Source organism: Arachis hypogaea, chromosome 5 (genome assembly GCF_003086295.3).
Source record: "Arachis hypogaea cultivar Tifrunner chromosome 5, arahy.Tifrunner.gnm2.J5K5, whole genome shotgun sequence".
Classification (NCBI taxonomy): Eukaryota; Viridiplantae; Streptophyta; class Magnoliopsida; order Fabales; family Fabaceae; genus Arachis; species Arachis hypogaea.
In genome coordinates this window covers 1,962,079-1,976,953 of record NC_092040.1, presented here as the reverse complement: position 1 = coordinate 1,976,953, position 14,875 = coordinate 1,962,079, and the positions used below count along the sequence as shown (strand labels likewise).

General features: G+C 26.9%; 3 protein-coding genes across 4 annotated transcripts; 1 reads left to right on the top strand and 2 right to left on the bottom strand.

Annotated features, from left to right (window-relative positions):
• Nucleotides 1-623: 623 nt before the first annotated feature.
• Nucleotides 624-4,078, bottom strand: LOC112800088 (bifunctional pinoresinol-lariciresinol reductase-like). The gene is made up of 4 exons (XM_025842172.3): nucleotides 3,617-4,078; nucleotides 2,253-2,493; nucleotides 1,109-1,312; nucleotides 624-1,009 (listed from the first exon to the last, which is right to left on the bottom strand). The coding sequence occupies exons 1-4, from the start codon at nucleotides 4,001-4,003 to the stop codon at nucleotides 846-848; spliced, it is 996 nt and encodes a 331-aa protein (XP_025697957.1). The 5' UTR covers nucleotides 4,004-4,078; the 3' UTR covers nucleotides 624-845.
• A 1,762-nt stretch (nucleotides 4,079-5,840) lies between these two features.
• LOC112800089 (bifunctional pinoresinol-lariciresinol reductase-like) lies at nucleotides 5,841-8,626 on the bottom strand. Of its 2 annotated transcripts, none has more exons than XM_025842173.2 (4): nucleotides 8,168-8,626; nucleotides 6,875-7,115; nucleotides 6,418-6,621; nucleotides 5,841-6,328 (listed from the first exon to the last, which is right to left on the bottom strand). In XM_025842173.2, exons 1-4 carry the CDS (start codon nucleotides 8,495-8,497, stop codon nucleotides 6,165-6,167), a joined length of 939 nt encoding a protein of 312 aa, XP_025697958.1. In that variant the 5' UTR covers nucleotides 8,498-8,626; the 3' UTR covers nucleotides 5,841-6,164. The 2 variants fall into 2 exon arrangements, with proteins under 2 accessions (XP_025697958.1, XP_072052325.1); XM_072196224.1 differs by having other exon boundaries at nucleotides 6,418-6,609.
• Nucleotides 8,627-10,426: 1,800 nt separating this feature from the next.
• LOC112800090 (isoflavone reductase homolog) lies at nucleotides 10,427-14,747 on the top strand. The gene is made up of 4 exons (XM_025842174.2): nucleotides 10,427-11,000; nucleotides 12,604-12,844; nucleotides 13,716-13,919; nucleotides 14,431-14,747. The coding sequence occupies exons 1-4, from the start codon at nucleotides 10,674-10,676 to the stop codon at nucleotides 14,592-14,594; spliced, it is 936 nt and encodes a 311-aa protein (XP_025697959.1). The 5' UTR covers nucleotides 10,427-10,673; the 3' UTR covers nucleotides 14,595-14,747.
• Nucleotides 14,748-14,875: the final 128 nt, after the last annotated feature.

Here is a 14,875-nt window from a genome sequence, read left to right as displayed (position 1 = left end):
AACAAAAAGACAAATATAAATATTAATGGGATAAATTAATACAATGTTAACGGTCTATAACATAGCCATATTTCTGTTTGGATTCCGTTCTAATAAGGGCACATAGCAACTCCATTGAAGAAATAGTCAAGCCTGTGTATGACCAAAAAAGAGGAAATGATGACCACTTGGCATCTATTTATTAGGATTTATCCAAAACTTTGAAACTAGATTAGTCTACAAATTTTCGGTTCGGTTCAAACTTTTTTTGTCGTTGGGTTTCTACTACTACCATTTTTTTTAGAATAAAAAAATTTAATACAATAAAATAGAGCAAAAGAAAAAAAAAAAGCTCATAACGCTAAAAATAATAATCGTTAGTCATCTTACCAAAATCCTGTCCACAATTATATTCATTGTAGAGTTTTGATCTGAAAGTAACCTTTTGAACTATTCCAGAGGGAAAATTACATATAGTAAACTCTGACATACTAATTATTAATTATTGAGTATATATATGTTATATAAAGAAGGGGGGTGGATATGGGAGGAAGGGGATTCTATATAGGAAAAAGGGAGAACGGTTGGGGATTTGGTCAAAGGGGTTGGAATCAATTACAGGGATTTGGGTATGAAACTATGAATGCATGAGATTGTCCTTTATTATATGATCATTTTAAAAACATCACACGTTTGATCCTCTTTCGCCTTCCTTTCATTAGCCATGGAAGATATAAAATATTACAAGTATATATGCCACTTTGTTCTTGCTTAGCTTAAAGACATACATGACACACATTTATTAATTATTTAATTTGTTACTAATTAAGTTCAATATATATTCATCCCATACCAAACCCATTATTCTATAAGTAACGTTTCATGTATTCATCAACAGTAGTGTACTTCACTTCAGGATAGAGTTCACAAGCTTCAACTCCACCATCTCCTATCTCAAAATTTGCAAGACACCCTTCAATGCAAACATGGTAGTAATGCACCATTGCCACTTGTTCTGCATATGATTTTCCTGCATGTTTCAAAATTAATAATGTAATTAACAACCTTGAGTTCCTTTTCTATTGTTATTTTCACTATTACTATATAAATGTGTATCTAACATTCTCACCTTTCATTGAACTCAAAAATTGCTCAGCAGAAATTGAAGATTTCTTCAACTCTTTCCCAATCAACTTTTCCCAAGTTTGTACAATTTCTAACGGCGATAATATGTTTTTGGGTGGCCTTATATAAACTGTTTTGTTCAAAGTTCTAGGATCATCTATCGTCTTAATAGTATACTTGGCTATGTCATCTTCATCCACAGTAATAGCTGTCAAATTTGAGAGACATAATATGTTATTAATTATATAATTAATCAAATGGTATATATATGCTACTTAATTAGACATATGTATGTTCAACTAACTTCAACAATAATATTAATATAAGAGAAATGCTAACATCAACTAAATTTTGTATGTCCAAGATGCATGATAATAACATGAATCATGAAATTTCATAGTGTTCTATCATAAATTATAGGGTTAATCAATTTTTTTATCTGTAAAATTGTAATTTGTAATTATTTTGGTTTATATAATTTTTTTTCTTAAATATTTGAGTTTAATTTAATCCTTTACGTTAGGAAAAAAAATTGAAAGTAATTAAATTATAATATATCTCATTTTATCACATGATTATTTAGCATAATTCTAATAATTGAAAACCGAGCACTAATTAGATTTAAGATAAAATTTTCTTGTCAATAAACTAGTCAAAAATCGAAAAAATAATTAGAAATAGTTGATGAATCAGATCAGTATAATTTTTTTTAGTGATTAATAGCTTTAAAATAATCATGTCAGTTGAACCTTTAAACCTTTTATTTCATTAGTTTAATGATCGGTTCAGTTTTTAAAATTTCGTTATTTAGTAACAATATAAATTTAATTATATTATATGTATATTAAAAATCAGCTACTAAATCAGTTATTTATATAAAATAGATATTAAAATATAAAATATATTAAAAATAAATTAAAAAATAATAATTAATTTAATTACTATTTTTTATGTGCAGATACATAGGCTTGTAGATAAAAATTGAAAGAAACTTCTTAAATTTTATAAAGTCGAAAACATGAAAGGTAAATTCTAAGCAAGAAAATAGGGGAAAAAAAAGACAAAATTTACAATACTTAATCTTAAATAATATGTTGTTATGAAAACAATTTGGTAATAACTAAAGCTAAGTATAGTTTAGTAGTTACCCTTGACGTTGCCGTCTCCATAGAAGACCACAGAATCCCTTGAAGGCATGATAACGCCAAGTTGGCAAAGACCACCAAGAAAGTAACCAGCAAAACAATTAGCAGAAATATAGGTATGTGGTATCTTTGCTTCTTCTATGGCTTTTCTCACCACCATTTTGTCATCAAATGTTACTCTTCCTGGCTCCAAAGCATGTTCCATTCTTTCTGGGTCCATCCCAAACTCAGAAGGCAAAAATCTCTATTATACATAAGTAACATTTTTACAATTAAATTAATTAAAGATTAGTTTGACAAAATTTAATGATTGTTACATGCAGTAATTAAGAGGATCAAACTATCAAAAATGCACAAATTTATGTAAAATGAGTTATATATATATATATATATATATATATATATATATATATATATATATATATATATATAATTAAAATTAAAATAATAATTTTTTAATATTTAAAATACTTTTAAATTTAAAAATAAAGTAAAAAGTATTGAAAAAGTGTAAAAATGTAACTTTAAAACGCAATTATAGTCTATATAAACTTAAAACGTCATCTAAATTTAAAGTACTATATCAATCAAATTCTTATAATATTATCAAAATACAAACTCAAAAGTCAAATAACAAAAAAAAATCTAAATATAAAATACAAATATTAAAATTTGTCATCAATAATTAAAATGCATAAAAACTTGCTGCAAATTCATTATTGAACTCATTAAGACTGTCATAAGAAACAAGAAAAATTAATTGAATTAACTAAACCAACAACAAATATTCAATTATTTACTCATCAAAATTTTCATCATAATTTTAACAAAGTTGTCAATACAAAAATTAATAAAAATTTATCTTAATTAACAAAAAATATTTATCTGTATAAATGTATCTTAATTTTAAACTTAAAAAATGTATTATGTATCTTTTAAAAAAAATAGATGTATTATATTAATTTTAAAGATAAATATAATTTATAATTAAAAATAAATAAATGAATTTTTTATAAATAAGGAAAAAAAAAGACTTTCTATTGGGCTTTAATAGCTTTTTTTGACCCAAATAGCAAATAAAAGGAACAACCCTAGTAAAGTAGTCCTCCTCAAATAAGAGGCGCCCTTGTTCAACGCGTGTTTTACTGTTTTCTATTAAAACTTTATTATAATAAGTGTTTTCATATAAATATTTTTTCTAGTATTATTAATACTTTATACATAAGCCAATGAGTTATAGCTTAAATGATATAGTTTTTCTATACTTACTTAAATCGCACCTAAGTCGCGAGTTCGAGTAGCTTTATGTTTGGTAACAAAAAAGATAAAAAAAGGTTTATACATAAAAATGAAATTGAATGGTATACCTTGATATTTCCGGCTTCCTTGATAGCATGAACGAGCTTAAGTTGTAAGAGAATTTGATGGCTGCGGATATGAACACCAGAAATGGCGGAAATGACAACATCAACAAGCTTGACAGCATTGACAAGGGATTGATGATCATTAAAGGAACCTGTTACAAGGTTAGCACCTTGTTCCTTGAATGACAATAGAAGCTGAACTTTCTCAATATCAACACCAATCTCTGGTCTATAAAGAACATATGTTTCATGCCCTTCATCTAAACTTGCCTTCACCAACCTTTTTCCTATGTACCCTGTTCCCCCCACAATAAGCACCTTGCTCTTCAACATCCTCTCTCTCTTAATTACTTTTTTAGTTTTATGGTATACAATGAATATGTGGTTCATGGGCCCTTATTATATAGTAACATGCTATGCATAATAAGGCCTGCCATTTATGTCTTGGAGACTTGGAGTGTACATATAGATTATTTATTATATATATTATATAATATAGCTTTGAGATATCCACAAATCAATGTTAACTTTGTCATCCAAGTAAACCACTCCCTTAGTTCAAGTGTTGTATACTTGTATAGTTTGTACCACTTGAAAGAAAAGTTAAATATTTATAGAATAAAAAATCATTATGTGTCCAAAAAAATTAATTATATGTATTTATATATAATTAAATATATGTCATTTATTTTATTTTTAATGTATTTTTATATTTTAATATATATTTTATACTGATAACTAATTTTGATAAATAATTTTAATATATATTTAATATAATTATTATAGAATAATAGTCTAACCCAATTCTAAAAAATTTTGTTATTATAGACTTTAATTTTAATAAATTTTAATTTTTTAATTTTTAATAAATTTTAATTACTAAATTGATTTTAGCAATATTTTTTGTTTTTTTATTAAATAACTTGAAAGTACTTACAAATAAACAAAAATATTATTATATATTAAAATCAATTATTATATATTTATATATATTATTTAATTTATTTTTACTGTATTTTATATTTTAATATATATTTTATATTAATAATTAATTTTAATCGTTGATTTTAGTATACACCACAAATGAATAACGTTACTTTGTCATTCAAAGTAAACCCGGCCCTTTGCTTAAGTATTTTAGTTTGTAGCAGTGGAAAGAAAAGTAAAATTATTTACGGAATAATAATCAAATCGGTCATAATTTTTTTATTAAATTTTAATTTTTAATATATTTACGTTACTTTGTATCAAACTTTTTGTCTACGACTCCACGTAGCTAGGTAGAAGCATTGATTTAAAAGTTTTAAAAAATTATTGAAAACTTTTATATGTTTTTTATTTAACAACTATGAAAACTAATTTATCTACATTTTTTAGTAAATATAAAACATCGAGAGATTAATGTGTAACAAAATAATATATATAGTGTATATATTTATTCTTATTTCATTCATGGAACCGCGATTTTTTTTTTTTATCGATCATTAGAGGCACGATCTATGTTATTTAAATTCCGCACCTTATTATTATTTTTTAAAATATTTTTGATATCTTTTGATTTATTAAATTAAAAATTAATTTGTCATAAATTTAAATTTTTTATTTAAATATTTAAATTTTTGATATTTATTTAAACAAACGAATAAATTAATTATAAAACTCATTCAAATTGGTCAAATTTCGCACCCTATTATTAAAAATGGAGCAATATGCAGAAGCAGCTTAATTCTAGAAAGAAGATATCTTTTTATTATTCCGTAAATAATTTCAGTGTGAAAGGGTATATTATTGCATTGTTCAAATTTCGCACCCTATTATTATTAAAAAGGGTACATTATTGCATTGATGTAATGTAGCACCTAATTGAAGTGAACCTTTCCCGAAGAATAGAGTGCATTGGTCATGGGTGGCTCCCTCGCAGGAACAGAAGTCTTATTAGTGTCATCTACTTCTTTAAGTATTTAATTAAATAACAAATTTAAAAACTTTTATTAATAATAATCTTAATACATAACACTATTGTTTTGTTGATCACATCTACTTCTTTGCAATGGCAAGGAGTATTATGTAAATACATACGAAAGTGTAATTTTTTTTATGTGTTTAATTTTGATGTATTAACCGTATAAAAAATTTTATACAATTATATAATTATATTCGTTCTTTTAAATAATTATTATTAAAAATACTTTTTTTGTTAATGTAATATTATGTCATTAGATTCACGTATAAAATTATTTTACTTCTTTTATTACAAAAGTACTTAACACAACTTTTAACCAAGTTCAACTTCAAATCCAATGAAGCAACAAGTTGACAATGAAACTAAACGAATCGTTAACTGAATGAACCATAACCAACTTAATTAACTTGCTAAATACTTAACTATGGAAATTCAGGTGTAGACAATTTCACGTGAAGTTAATAATTAAGAGCCGTTAGATGATTTGACTGATTTGACTAAATTTTCATCTAACAATTCTTAACTATCAACTTCACGTGAAGTAGACTACACCTGAATTTTCACCGTACTTAACACGTTCACAATACTTTATAGAAAGCGTTTCAAGTATTCATGTGCAGTAGTGTAGTTGATTTCAGGATAAAGTTGAGAAGCTTCAACCCCATCTTCTCCTATCTCAAAATTTGTTAGACAACCTTCAAAGCAAACATGATAATAATGCACCATTCCACTTTGCATTTCATATGGTTTCCCTGTTTTCACATTCAAAACATTTTTCAGCCAACTACTATCTAGAGATCACAATAATAATTGTTTGTATGTTGTTGATTGATCTCATTACCTTTCATGGAACTTAAAAACTCTTGTACAGAAATTGAAGATTTCTGCAGTTCTTTTCCAATTAGCTTCTCCCAAATTTGGACAACTTCTCTTTGGGATAAAATGTTTTTCGGTGGTCTTATGTATACTGTCTTGTTAAGTGTTCTTGAATCATCTATTGTTTTGATAGTATACATAGCTATATCATCTTCATCTACATAAATTCCTGTTCGCATTAAATAATCATTTTATTTTAAGTTATTTTTATAATATCTGATAAAATAATGATAAAAACTTATGTGAAGCCGACTTCACGTGAAGATGACATCTGAAAACCGTTAAATAAAAATTTAGTCAAATCAACTAATGACTCTCAGGTATCAACTTCACGTGAAGTCGACTGCACCTGAGTTTTCACTTAAAATAATAAAAGGGGATAAATAATTTGGTATTACACTATTAGTTAGTTACCCACTTACCCTTGACATTACCATCTCCGTACAAGACTACAGACTCAACATAAGGGGTAATTTGGGCAAATTGACATAGGCCACCAAGAAAGTAACCAGCAAAACCGTTAGCAGAAATATAGGTATATGGTATGTTGGCCTCTTCTATGGCTTTTCTCACTACCATTTTATCATCATATGTTGCTCTTCCTGGCTCCAACGCATGCTTCATTCTTGCTGGGTCTGTCCCAAACTCAGAAGGCAAAAATCTCTGTATGTACAAAATCATTAGCACAAAAATTAGCTTTGCAAAATGTGATAAAATTAATGTTACAATATATAATAGATAGGCCATATAATCATATTGGAATACTAAGAGGAGCTCTTGACTACTAAAAAGATTTTGAAAAAAAATGAAGTAAAAGAATATAAGATAAGAAAATGTTATATCCAATTTAAAATATTAGAGTGTTAAGTTAGTTGGTTTCTTATTTTATAAACTCTTCATTTTTTGTTTTTTTTTTTTCATGGGAGACTAATTTTTCGGATGACACTCCTGTCAAAGAAGATATTAGAGCTCAGCCATCAAAAGGAACTTGCACCTCATGTTCAGACTCAAATTATATTGATTTTAGGTAAGTTTCGAAACACCTATCTTATAATCCACAATATTTTAAATTTTAATCAATATATATGTAAAAAATGCTCAAATTTATTAAAGAATATCAAAGTAACTCAAGAATAGAGTATTGAAGAGAAAAAATTTTTACAATCATGTTCTCATGATTACTTGAGAGAGAAGTTACAGAACTCATCTTAAAAATTTAAGCTGATTTTAGAGTTCACCAAAAATCGAACTCTTGACCTTTTGGATCTAAAACTCTAATACCATATCATGAACCTACTCATCCCAAAAGAGTAACCTGACAGAATAATGTAACACTAATGGTCATATCTCTAATACTTCATAAATCTCCATTGTACACATTGTACGCTTAAGCCATTGACTCCCTATACTTTCCCATTAATTTGTCATGATTCTGAACTTCGTTTGAGAGGTTGTATCCACAATAAAGGATTTAAACTTCCAATACTTAAACAAATGAATGAACTAACTATTCGACTAATATATACTCTATACAGAGTTACCTATCACCTCAACCAACCAAATAACTCCCCATTCTACACGTGTACAGTTAGTTACAAATTACAAACTATGCAAAAAAGGTAAAAACAGTTAGGCAACTAAGCTTGGTAACAAAAGGTTTAGTGATAGTTTTATACTATAAACCAATTATGATTCAAATATAAGATTAGTATTACCTTGATATTCCCGGCCTCTTTGATAGCATCAACAAGTTTGAGCTGTTGGAGTATATGGTGGCCGCGGAAGGGAACACCGGCTACGGCAGAAATCACCACATCAACTTGCTTCACGGCGTTGACAAGGCTTTGATGATCATCAAGGGAAGCTCTGAGAAGCTTAGCACCTTGCTCCTTAAATGAAAATAGAAGCTGAAGCTTATCAATGTCAAGACCAATGTCTGGCCTTTGAAGAACATAAGTTTCATGTCCCAAACCTAAACTTGCCTTCACCAATTTCTTTCCTATGTACCCTGTTCCTCCAATAATAAGCACCTTGCTCTTCTCCATCTCTTTAATTTCTCTCTCTCTTTGCTATGTCCTTAGATAGGCTCTAATTAAATTCCAATATTCATGTTATCTCTTCACAGAACTACAGAAGTCAACTTAACTGCATATTTTGACTCTTTCAAATAAACAAAGTGCATATTTTGAATAAGAAGAGCACTTTTATAAAGATAGTAAAAATGTTTTTTTTTATATAAAAATATTTACATATGTTATAATATTATTGGATATTTTTATTAAATTAATTAATAATTTATTTTTTAATAAATTAGAACAAAATCAGTTTATTATAGCAATAATAATAAATCCAATTATTGAGTCACAAAAAAAATCCAATTGTTTACACTATAATTATTAGACCCGTTTTGATCCGACTGATTTACACCATCTAAATCGAATCATATTTAAATTTTTTTATAAAAGACAAATATACTCCTGATTTTTGTTTAAAAAAAACTAAAAAAATAATTCAGTGAGTTATGTAAATTAGTCGGTTTGTCTGGATCTGATAACAATTAAATTTATTATTATTGTTATAAAAAAATTAATTTTATTCTCGTTTGTTAAAAAATTAAAAAATAACCACTTTATTAATATGTATAATAATAAGAGCAATGCTAGAGGGCCAACAATTTTTGTGATTGTTAGCCATCAATAGCCATCAATGATGATTTGATGACGTGAGATTGGTGTGAGATTTCATTTAATGGCTTACATTTCTCTGCTGGTTACATGTTGGCCAAAATTCACTAAAATTGCTGGCCTCCTAGACTTTTTCTAATAATAATACGACATATAAATATTTTTATAAAAAGACGTTTTAGGTGTTTTTAGGAAAGCAATAATATAAATAATAATCATCACAAACGTAGTTTTCGTCGTACTCAAGTCTTCCTTCATAAATCAAATGCTACCTACTCAAGTTTGACAAATGTTGAGTCTTGAAGTCTAACCTTTCCTAATTAGAGAAAAGAGTCCAACAAAACTAAACCTACCAATAAATTCATCACAAATTGCTATACCCTAAACCTATGATTTAATGATTAATTAATGAATTATTGAACCCAACGGTGGGGTAAAATTTCAAAGTCATTGATTTGAAGATAAGGTGGTGTTCAAAGGTTTGGATTTAGAGAATAAAATATGATCTATCACCATTTATTTTATAAGTGAGATCAAGAAAAAACATAAAAAAAATATTTAATAACGAAAGATCTCACTTTATTAAAAATCTAGAATTTAAAAGATTCAAATTCCAAGGATTTATATATGCTTGTTAGTCTTTTCTTTTACTTTATCTTTCTTAATTTAGATTTTTTGAAATATCCATTTTTGGATGCTCTTTTTATTAGTGAGATTTTTTATGTCTTTCTAGTATTAGAATTTATATGTTTGAAATATGGAAATTTTTTTGAAAAACACACATTTTACTATCTTTTTTGAATTCATATGTTTCTCCTCGTTTTATTCTGCACTTTTAATTAAAATGTGAATCAGAAAAAAAATGCAACAACAGTAAAAGGAAAGGAATAAAAAAAGAAAAAGAATATTATTTTTTTGGTTGTATCTCTTTTTTGCATTTTTTGAACACATAATTAAATATTTAGTTTAAACAATGGATTATTCATTTAATATCAAACTAACTACAACTAATTCTCTTATTAATTACATAGGACTAGTACTTCTGATTAATTAAGAGACCACATGAAACAGAAGGGGTTCCACAAATTGTTCATATTTGACTAGTACACACCACGTTTAAGTTTAAATTTATTCAAACCATATATAGTATTAGTATAGGTCTATTAACCAACCTTAAATTCTCTGTTTTGTCAAACCTTACATACACTGTTCTCAATTTTTAATTACTTTCTCTTTCCATTTGGTTAGCCAGCAACTTTATTTACTGTTCAGTTGTTTAATGAGTAACTTGCACTTCAAATTAAACAACACATTCTAGGCATGTGCTTTGATTTTTAGGTGAACAAAATCAAATCGAATAAAAAAATGATCATAGACTACTATTCCCACTAGCCACCTCACATTTACACACATATATATATAGTTGAAGGTTGATGAGTTATAAGAACAACAAAGTCTTAATTATTGTACATAGTTTGAATTTTGATTTAATTTTCTAGGAAGAAATTAATTAAGGAAGAAGGTAATTATTATAGGGATGAAGAGCAAGGTTCTAGTGGTTGGGGGAACAGGGTATCTTGGGAAGAGGATGGTTAAGGCATGCTTAGAAGAAGGGCATGAAACATATGTTATTCAAAGGCCAGAGATAGGTCTTGATGTTGAGAAGCTACAGATTCTTCAGTCCTTCAAGCGGCAAGGCGCTCGCCTCGTTCCGGCTTCCTTCTCCGACCACCGGAGCCTCGTCGACGCCGTCAAGATGGTGGATGTTGTCATTTGTACCATGTCCGGGGTTCATTTTAGGTCTCATAACTTGTTGGTCCAACTCAAACTTGTTGAGGCCATCAAAGAAGCTGGAAATGTTAAGGTATATATATCTATATGTATAAGCTTTTATGAAATTATTTATTTTAAATATTTACGTTACTAGATAGAAATATATGAATAATTATATATCTAATATTATTTAAATAATTTATTCAATGATCTAATTTCAAAATATTATTGTTGAGGATTAGTGTTCATGTCTTGAGATCGATCTGCAGTTTCAGATAATTCTCGAAACAAGTAGGATTCTAAAAATAAAGATAAAAAAAATTGTAATACGTATATAATTATTAAAAATATAATTATTTATGTATATATTTTTATATTATTAAACTTTTCGAAAAAAATTTATGACCGTATCAGAATTTTTGTAATAAAAAAAATTTAGAGTTGAATTTGATTTTAGGAGAAGTGATTTTGGTTATAGATATGGTCTTTTTGGTCTATATATTTTGCATTAGTCTTGGAACCTAGGGTAACACTACTTGTTTCATTATTAAAATGTTATTTTTAGATTAAAATCCTGATTTTAATTTCTGTTAATAATTCTGTAGTAAACTAAAATGACAAATAAAAAAAAAAGAACTGGACGGATAGTTCTTATTTTACGAATTACTTGATTTTTTTTAAAACTTTTTTTTATTAAAAAATAGATCACATGATTTTGTATATATAGGATCGATCTTTGATCATTAATTAATTGCCTTATAAAAATGAGTGTGTCGGAGGACATCTCTAATTTTTGTCATGTGTAAATAACAAAAATGTTTTCTAATTTTAAATTAAAAACAATACCATTCCGGAATCTTTCTCTTTTGAACTACTCCATTGATTAAAGGGGTTATAATAATAAATCAACAACTCTTGTTCATATATAAAATTAACTAGCTAGCTGGTAAGTTGTTAATGTAGCATTTTAATGGTAAAAATGTTATTAAATGAACTATGTTAGGTGTACACTAAAATCTGTTATTGTTAGTATATAATATATATTAAAATATAAAATATAAATTAAAAGTAAATTAAATTATATATGTGTGTTTATACATAAATATATAAAACTGATTTTAATATATAAATAGTATTTCATTTATTCGATATATAAAAATAAACTATCATGCAATTTTATTTATACATAAAAATTCAGATAAAACTAATAAATGTATTTATGAATGAAATTAATATTCGAATATATTTGGTACTTAATTTTGTTATACAAAATTATTTCTTTTATTCATAAATAAATGTCAGAATTTTTATAAGTAGAAATAATAATAGATATTTGATATATAAAATTCATGTACTTTTATAAAATAGTTTAAGTTTTTAGAATAAATAATTTTATAATAATTGAAATATGAAAATGTTCAAATAAATTGGAGTTGGTAAGAATATCATGCAGATAGGAGGAACTAGGAAGCTAGTTAGTTGCAACCTAAACTATTAACTAAAATAATAGCTAGTACATAATTATTCAATTTTTTTACATCATCATGATTATTACTAATGGACATATTTTCATAATTAAGTAATTAATAGCTTCTGAAGTTATTAAACTTCACGTCAAAGAGTTACTAGTTAAGTGTTATAAGTCACATTCAAATAATAGCATGATGAGAAAATCCTAACAACTTTTGTTGTAGCGTTTCTTGCCTTCAGAATTTGGGATGGACCCAGCACTAATGGGGCATGCAATGGAGCCAGGAAGAGTGACATTTGATGAGAAAATGAAAGTAAGAAAAGCAATTGAAGATGCCAACATTCCTTACACTTACGTCTCTGCTAATTGTTTTGCTGCTTATTTTGCTGGCAACCTCTCTCAAATGGGTACCCTTCTTCCTCCTACAGACAAGGTCCTTATCTATGGCAATGGCAATGTCAAAGGTATAATTAATAATATTTATACTCAATTTTAAGAAATTTACAGGAATAGCAACCGACTTTTTCTTTAAAATTGGTTACTAAATCCTTGCTTAGCGACTGATTTAGCGATTGATTTTGGTTGTCGCTAAAATTTTAGACGCTAAAATAGAAATAATTACCAATTTTGGTTGCTAATCGTTAGCAACTAATTGTACTGACTAATTTTTAACTGAAACTATCAAATATTATTAAACGATATTTATAGTTAAATCGGTAGATATTCAATCATTTTTGTAGTGATCTATTTATTATATATGACAGCCGACTCCACTTAATAAGACAAGACTTTATTGTTGTTGTTGTTTTGTATCTATTATATATGACGAGAATTGATATATAAATTTTTTCTTAAAATAAATATTTTATCATAAATAAATCATAAAAAAGATCATTTATTATTATTAGATACATCTAATTTATAAATATTATTATTACCTATATTAGTATAAGATAAATTTTATAGTGCTTTTGTTTCGGTGACTAAATTTACTTTATTTGACTTTATTTGCATGATGATATACACCTACCCCTGCATCAAACTCACTAAGTAGGTTTGGTGAGTGCATTTATAATCAAACATAAAATAATCAAGCAAATAATTGTACAAGTCATCTAATCATATATATTCCAATACAAACATTTGATTTGATATATATGAGACAAAACTTTATTGTTGTTCTCATGATAGAGTGTAAAAGGTAAAGTTCCACATCAATTAAAAATGAATTAAGTGAAATGTATATAATATAAATATTTTATATTATCAATCTATTATCTTTTAGTTTTGAGTCAAGATATGGTGTCCCATCTTATATTATTATGTTTGGTGCAGCTGTATATGTGGATGAAGATGATGTTGCTAGGTACACAATCAAGACAATTGATGATCCTAGAACCTTGAACAAGACACTGTACCTAAGGCCACCTGAAAACATTCTCACACAGAGAGAACTCATACACAAATGGGAAACACTTTCAGGGAAGCAGCTAAAAAAATCCACCATTTCTGAACAACACTTTCTTTCTCCCATCAGAGGTAATATATAATAAATAATTAAAGTTACAACGAAGCATACAAACTATATATAACTAGTATTTTTTTTTTAAGTAAACTTTCAAACTCTTCTAAATAAATTTAAAAGTATGGATAAAGTAGTTTTTCATCGTTTAAAATATGAATAAATTTATCTATTATTATTTGCTTATATGTTAGATAAGTTTAAGTTTATTGACTAAAGATCTAAAGAGGTTTTTGAAATTGTTTTCATGCATTAAAATCGCTTCTGAAATTTTAATCGCATAAAAGAATTTTTGAAATTAGCTAATGTCCCATATTAACTCTTGACTTATTTTTTGTTAACAACTTACTAATGTAGCTTGATGACATAAACCGTTAACATTGACTAATTTTAAGGATATTTTTATATAATTAGAATCTCATGCACGATTTTAGTGTACGAGACTAATCTTAAAAATTACTTTAGGATTTTAGTCAAATTTATTTTTTAGCAACATATCAATATATAATCGATTTTGTATGAATTCAGATTTGGACTATGCACAACAAGTGGGAATTGGGCATTTCTATCATATTTTCTATGAAGGGTGTTTGACAAACTTTGAAATAGGAGATAAAGGAGAAGAAGCTTCAGAGCTTTATCCAGAGGTGAATTACACACGCATGGATGAATACCTAAAAATCTATCTCTGATAATGATGATGTCAAACACCTTTGCCTTTTCATCACTTTTTATATCCATTCCTTGTATAATAAAACACAATTGAATTCAATTCAATTATTGACCATGCATAGTTGTAATTTGCTTCTATCAGTTGAAGGTTTTGTAACCATGTTTGCTTTTAATTGTGAAATTGTTTAACTTTTTTCCCCCTTTTATTTGAACTCATCAACCATGAATCCACGTGCTTAAAATTTTACTTAAGAATCTGTCGTTGATTAATAAATTGTTGTATAGGAATTCGAAATCTCCA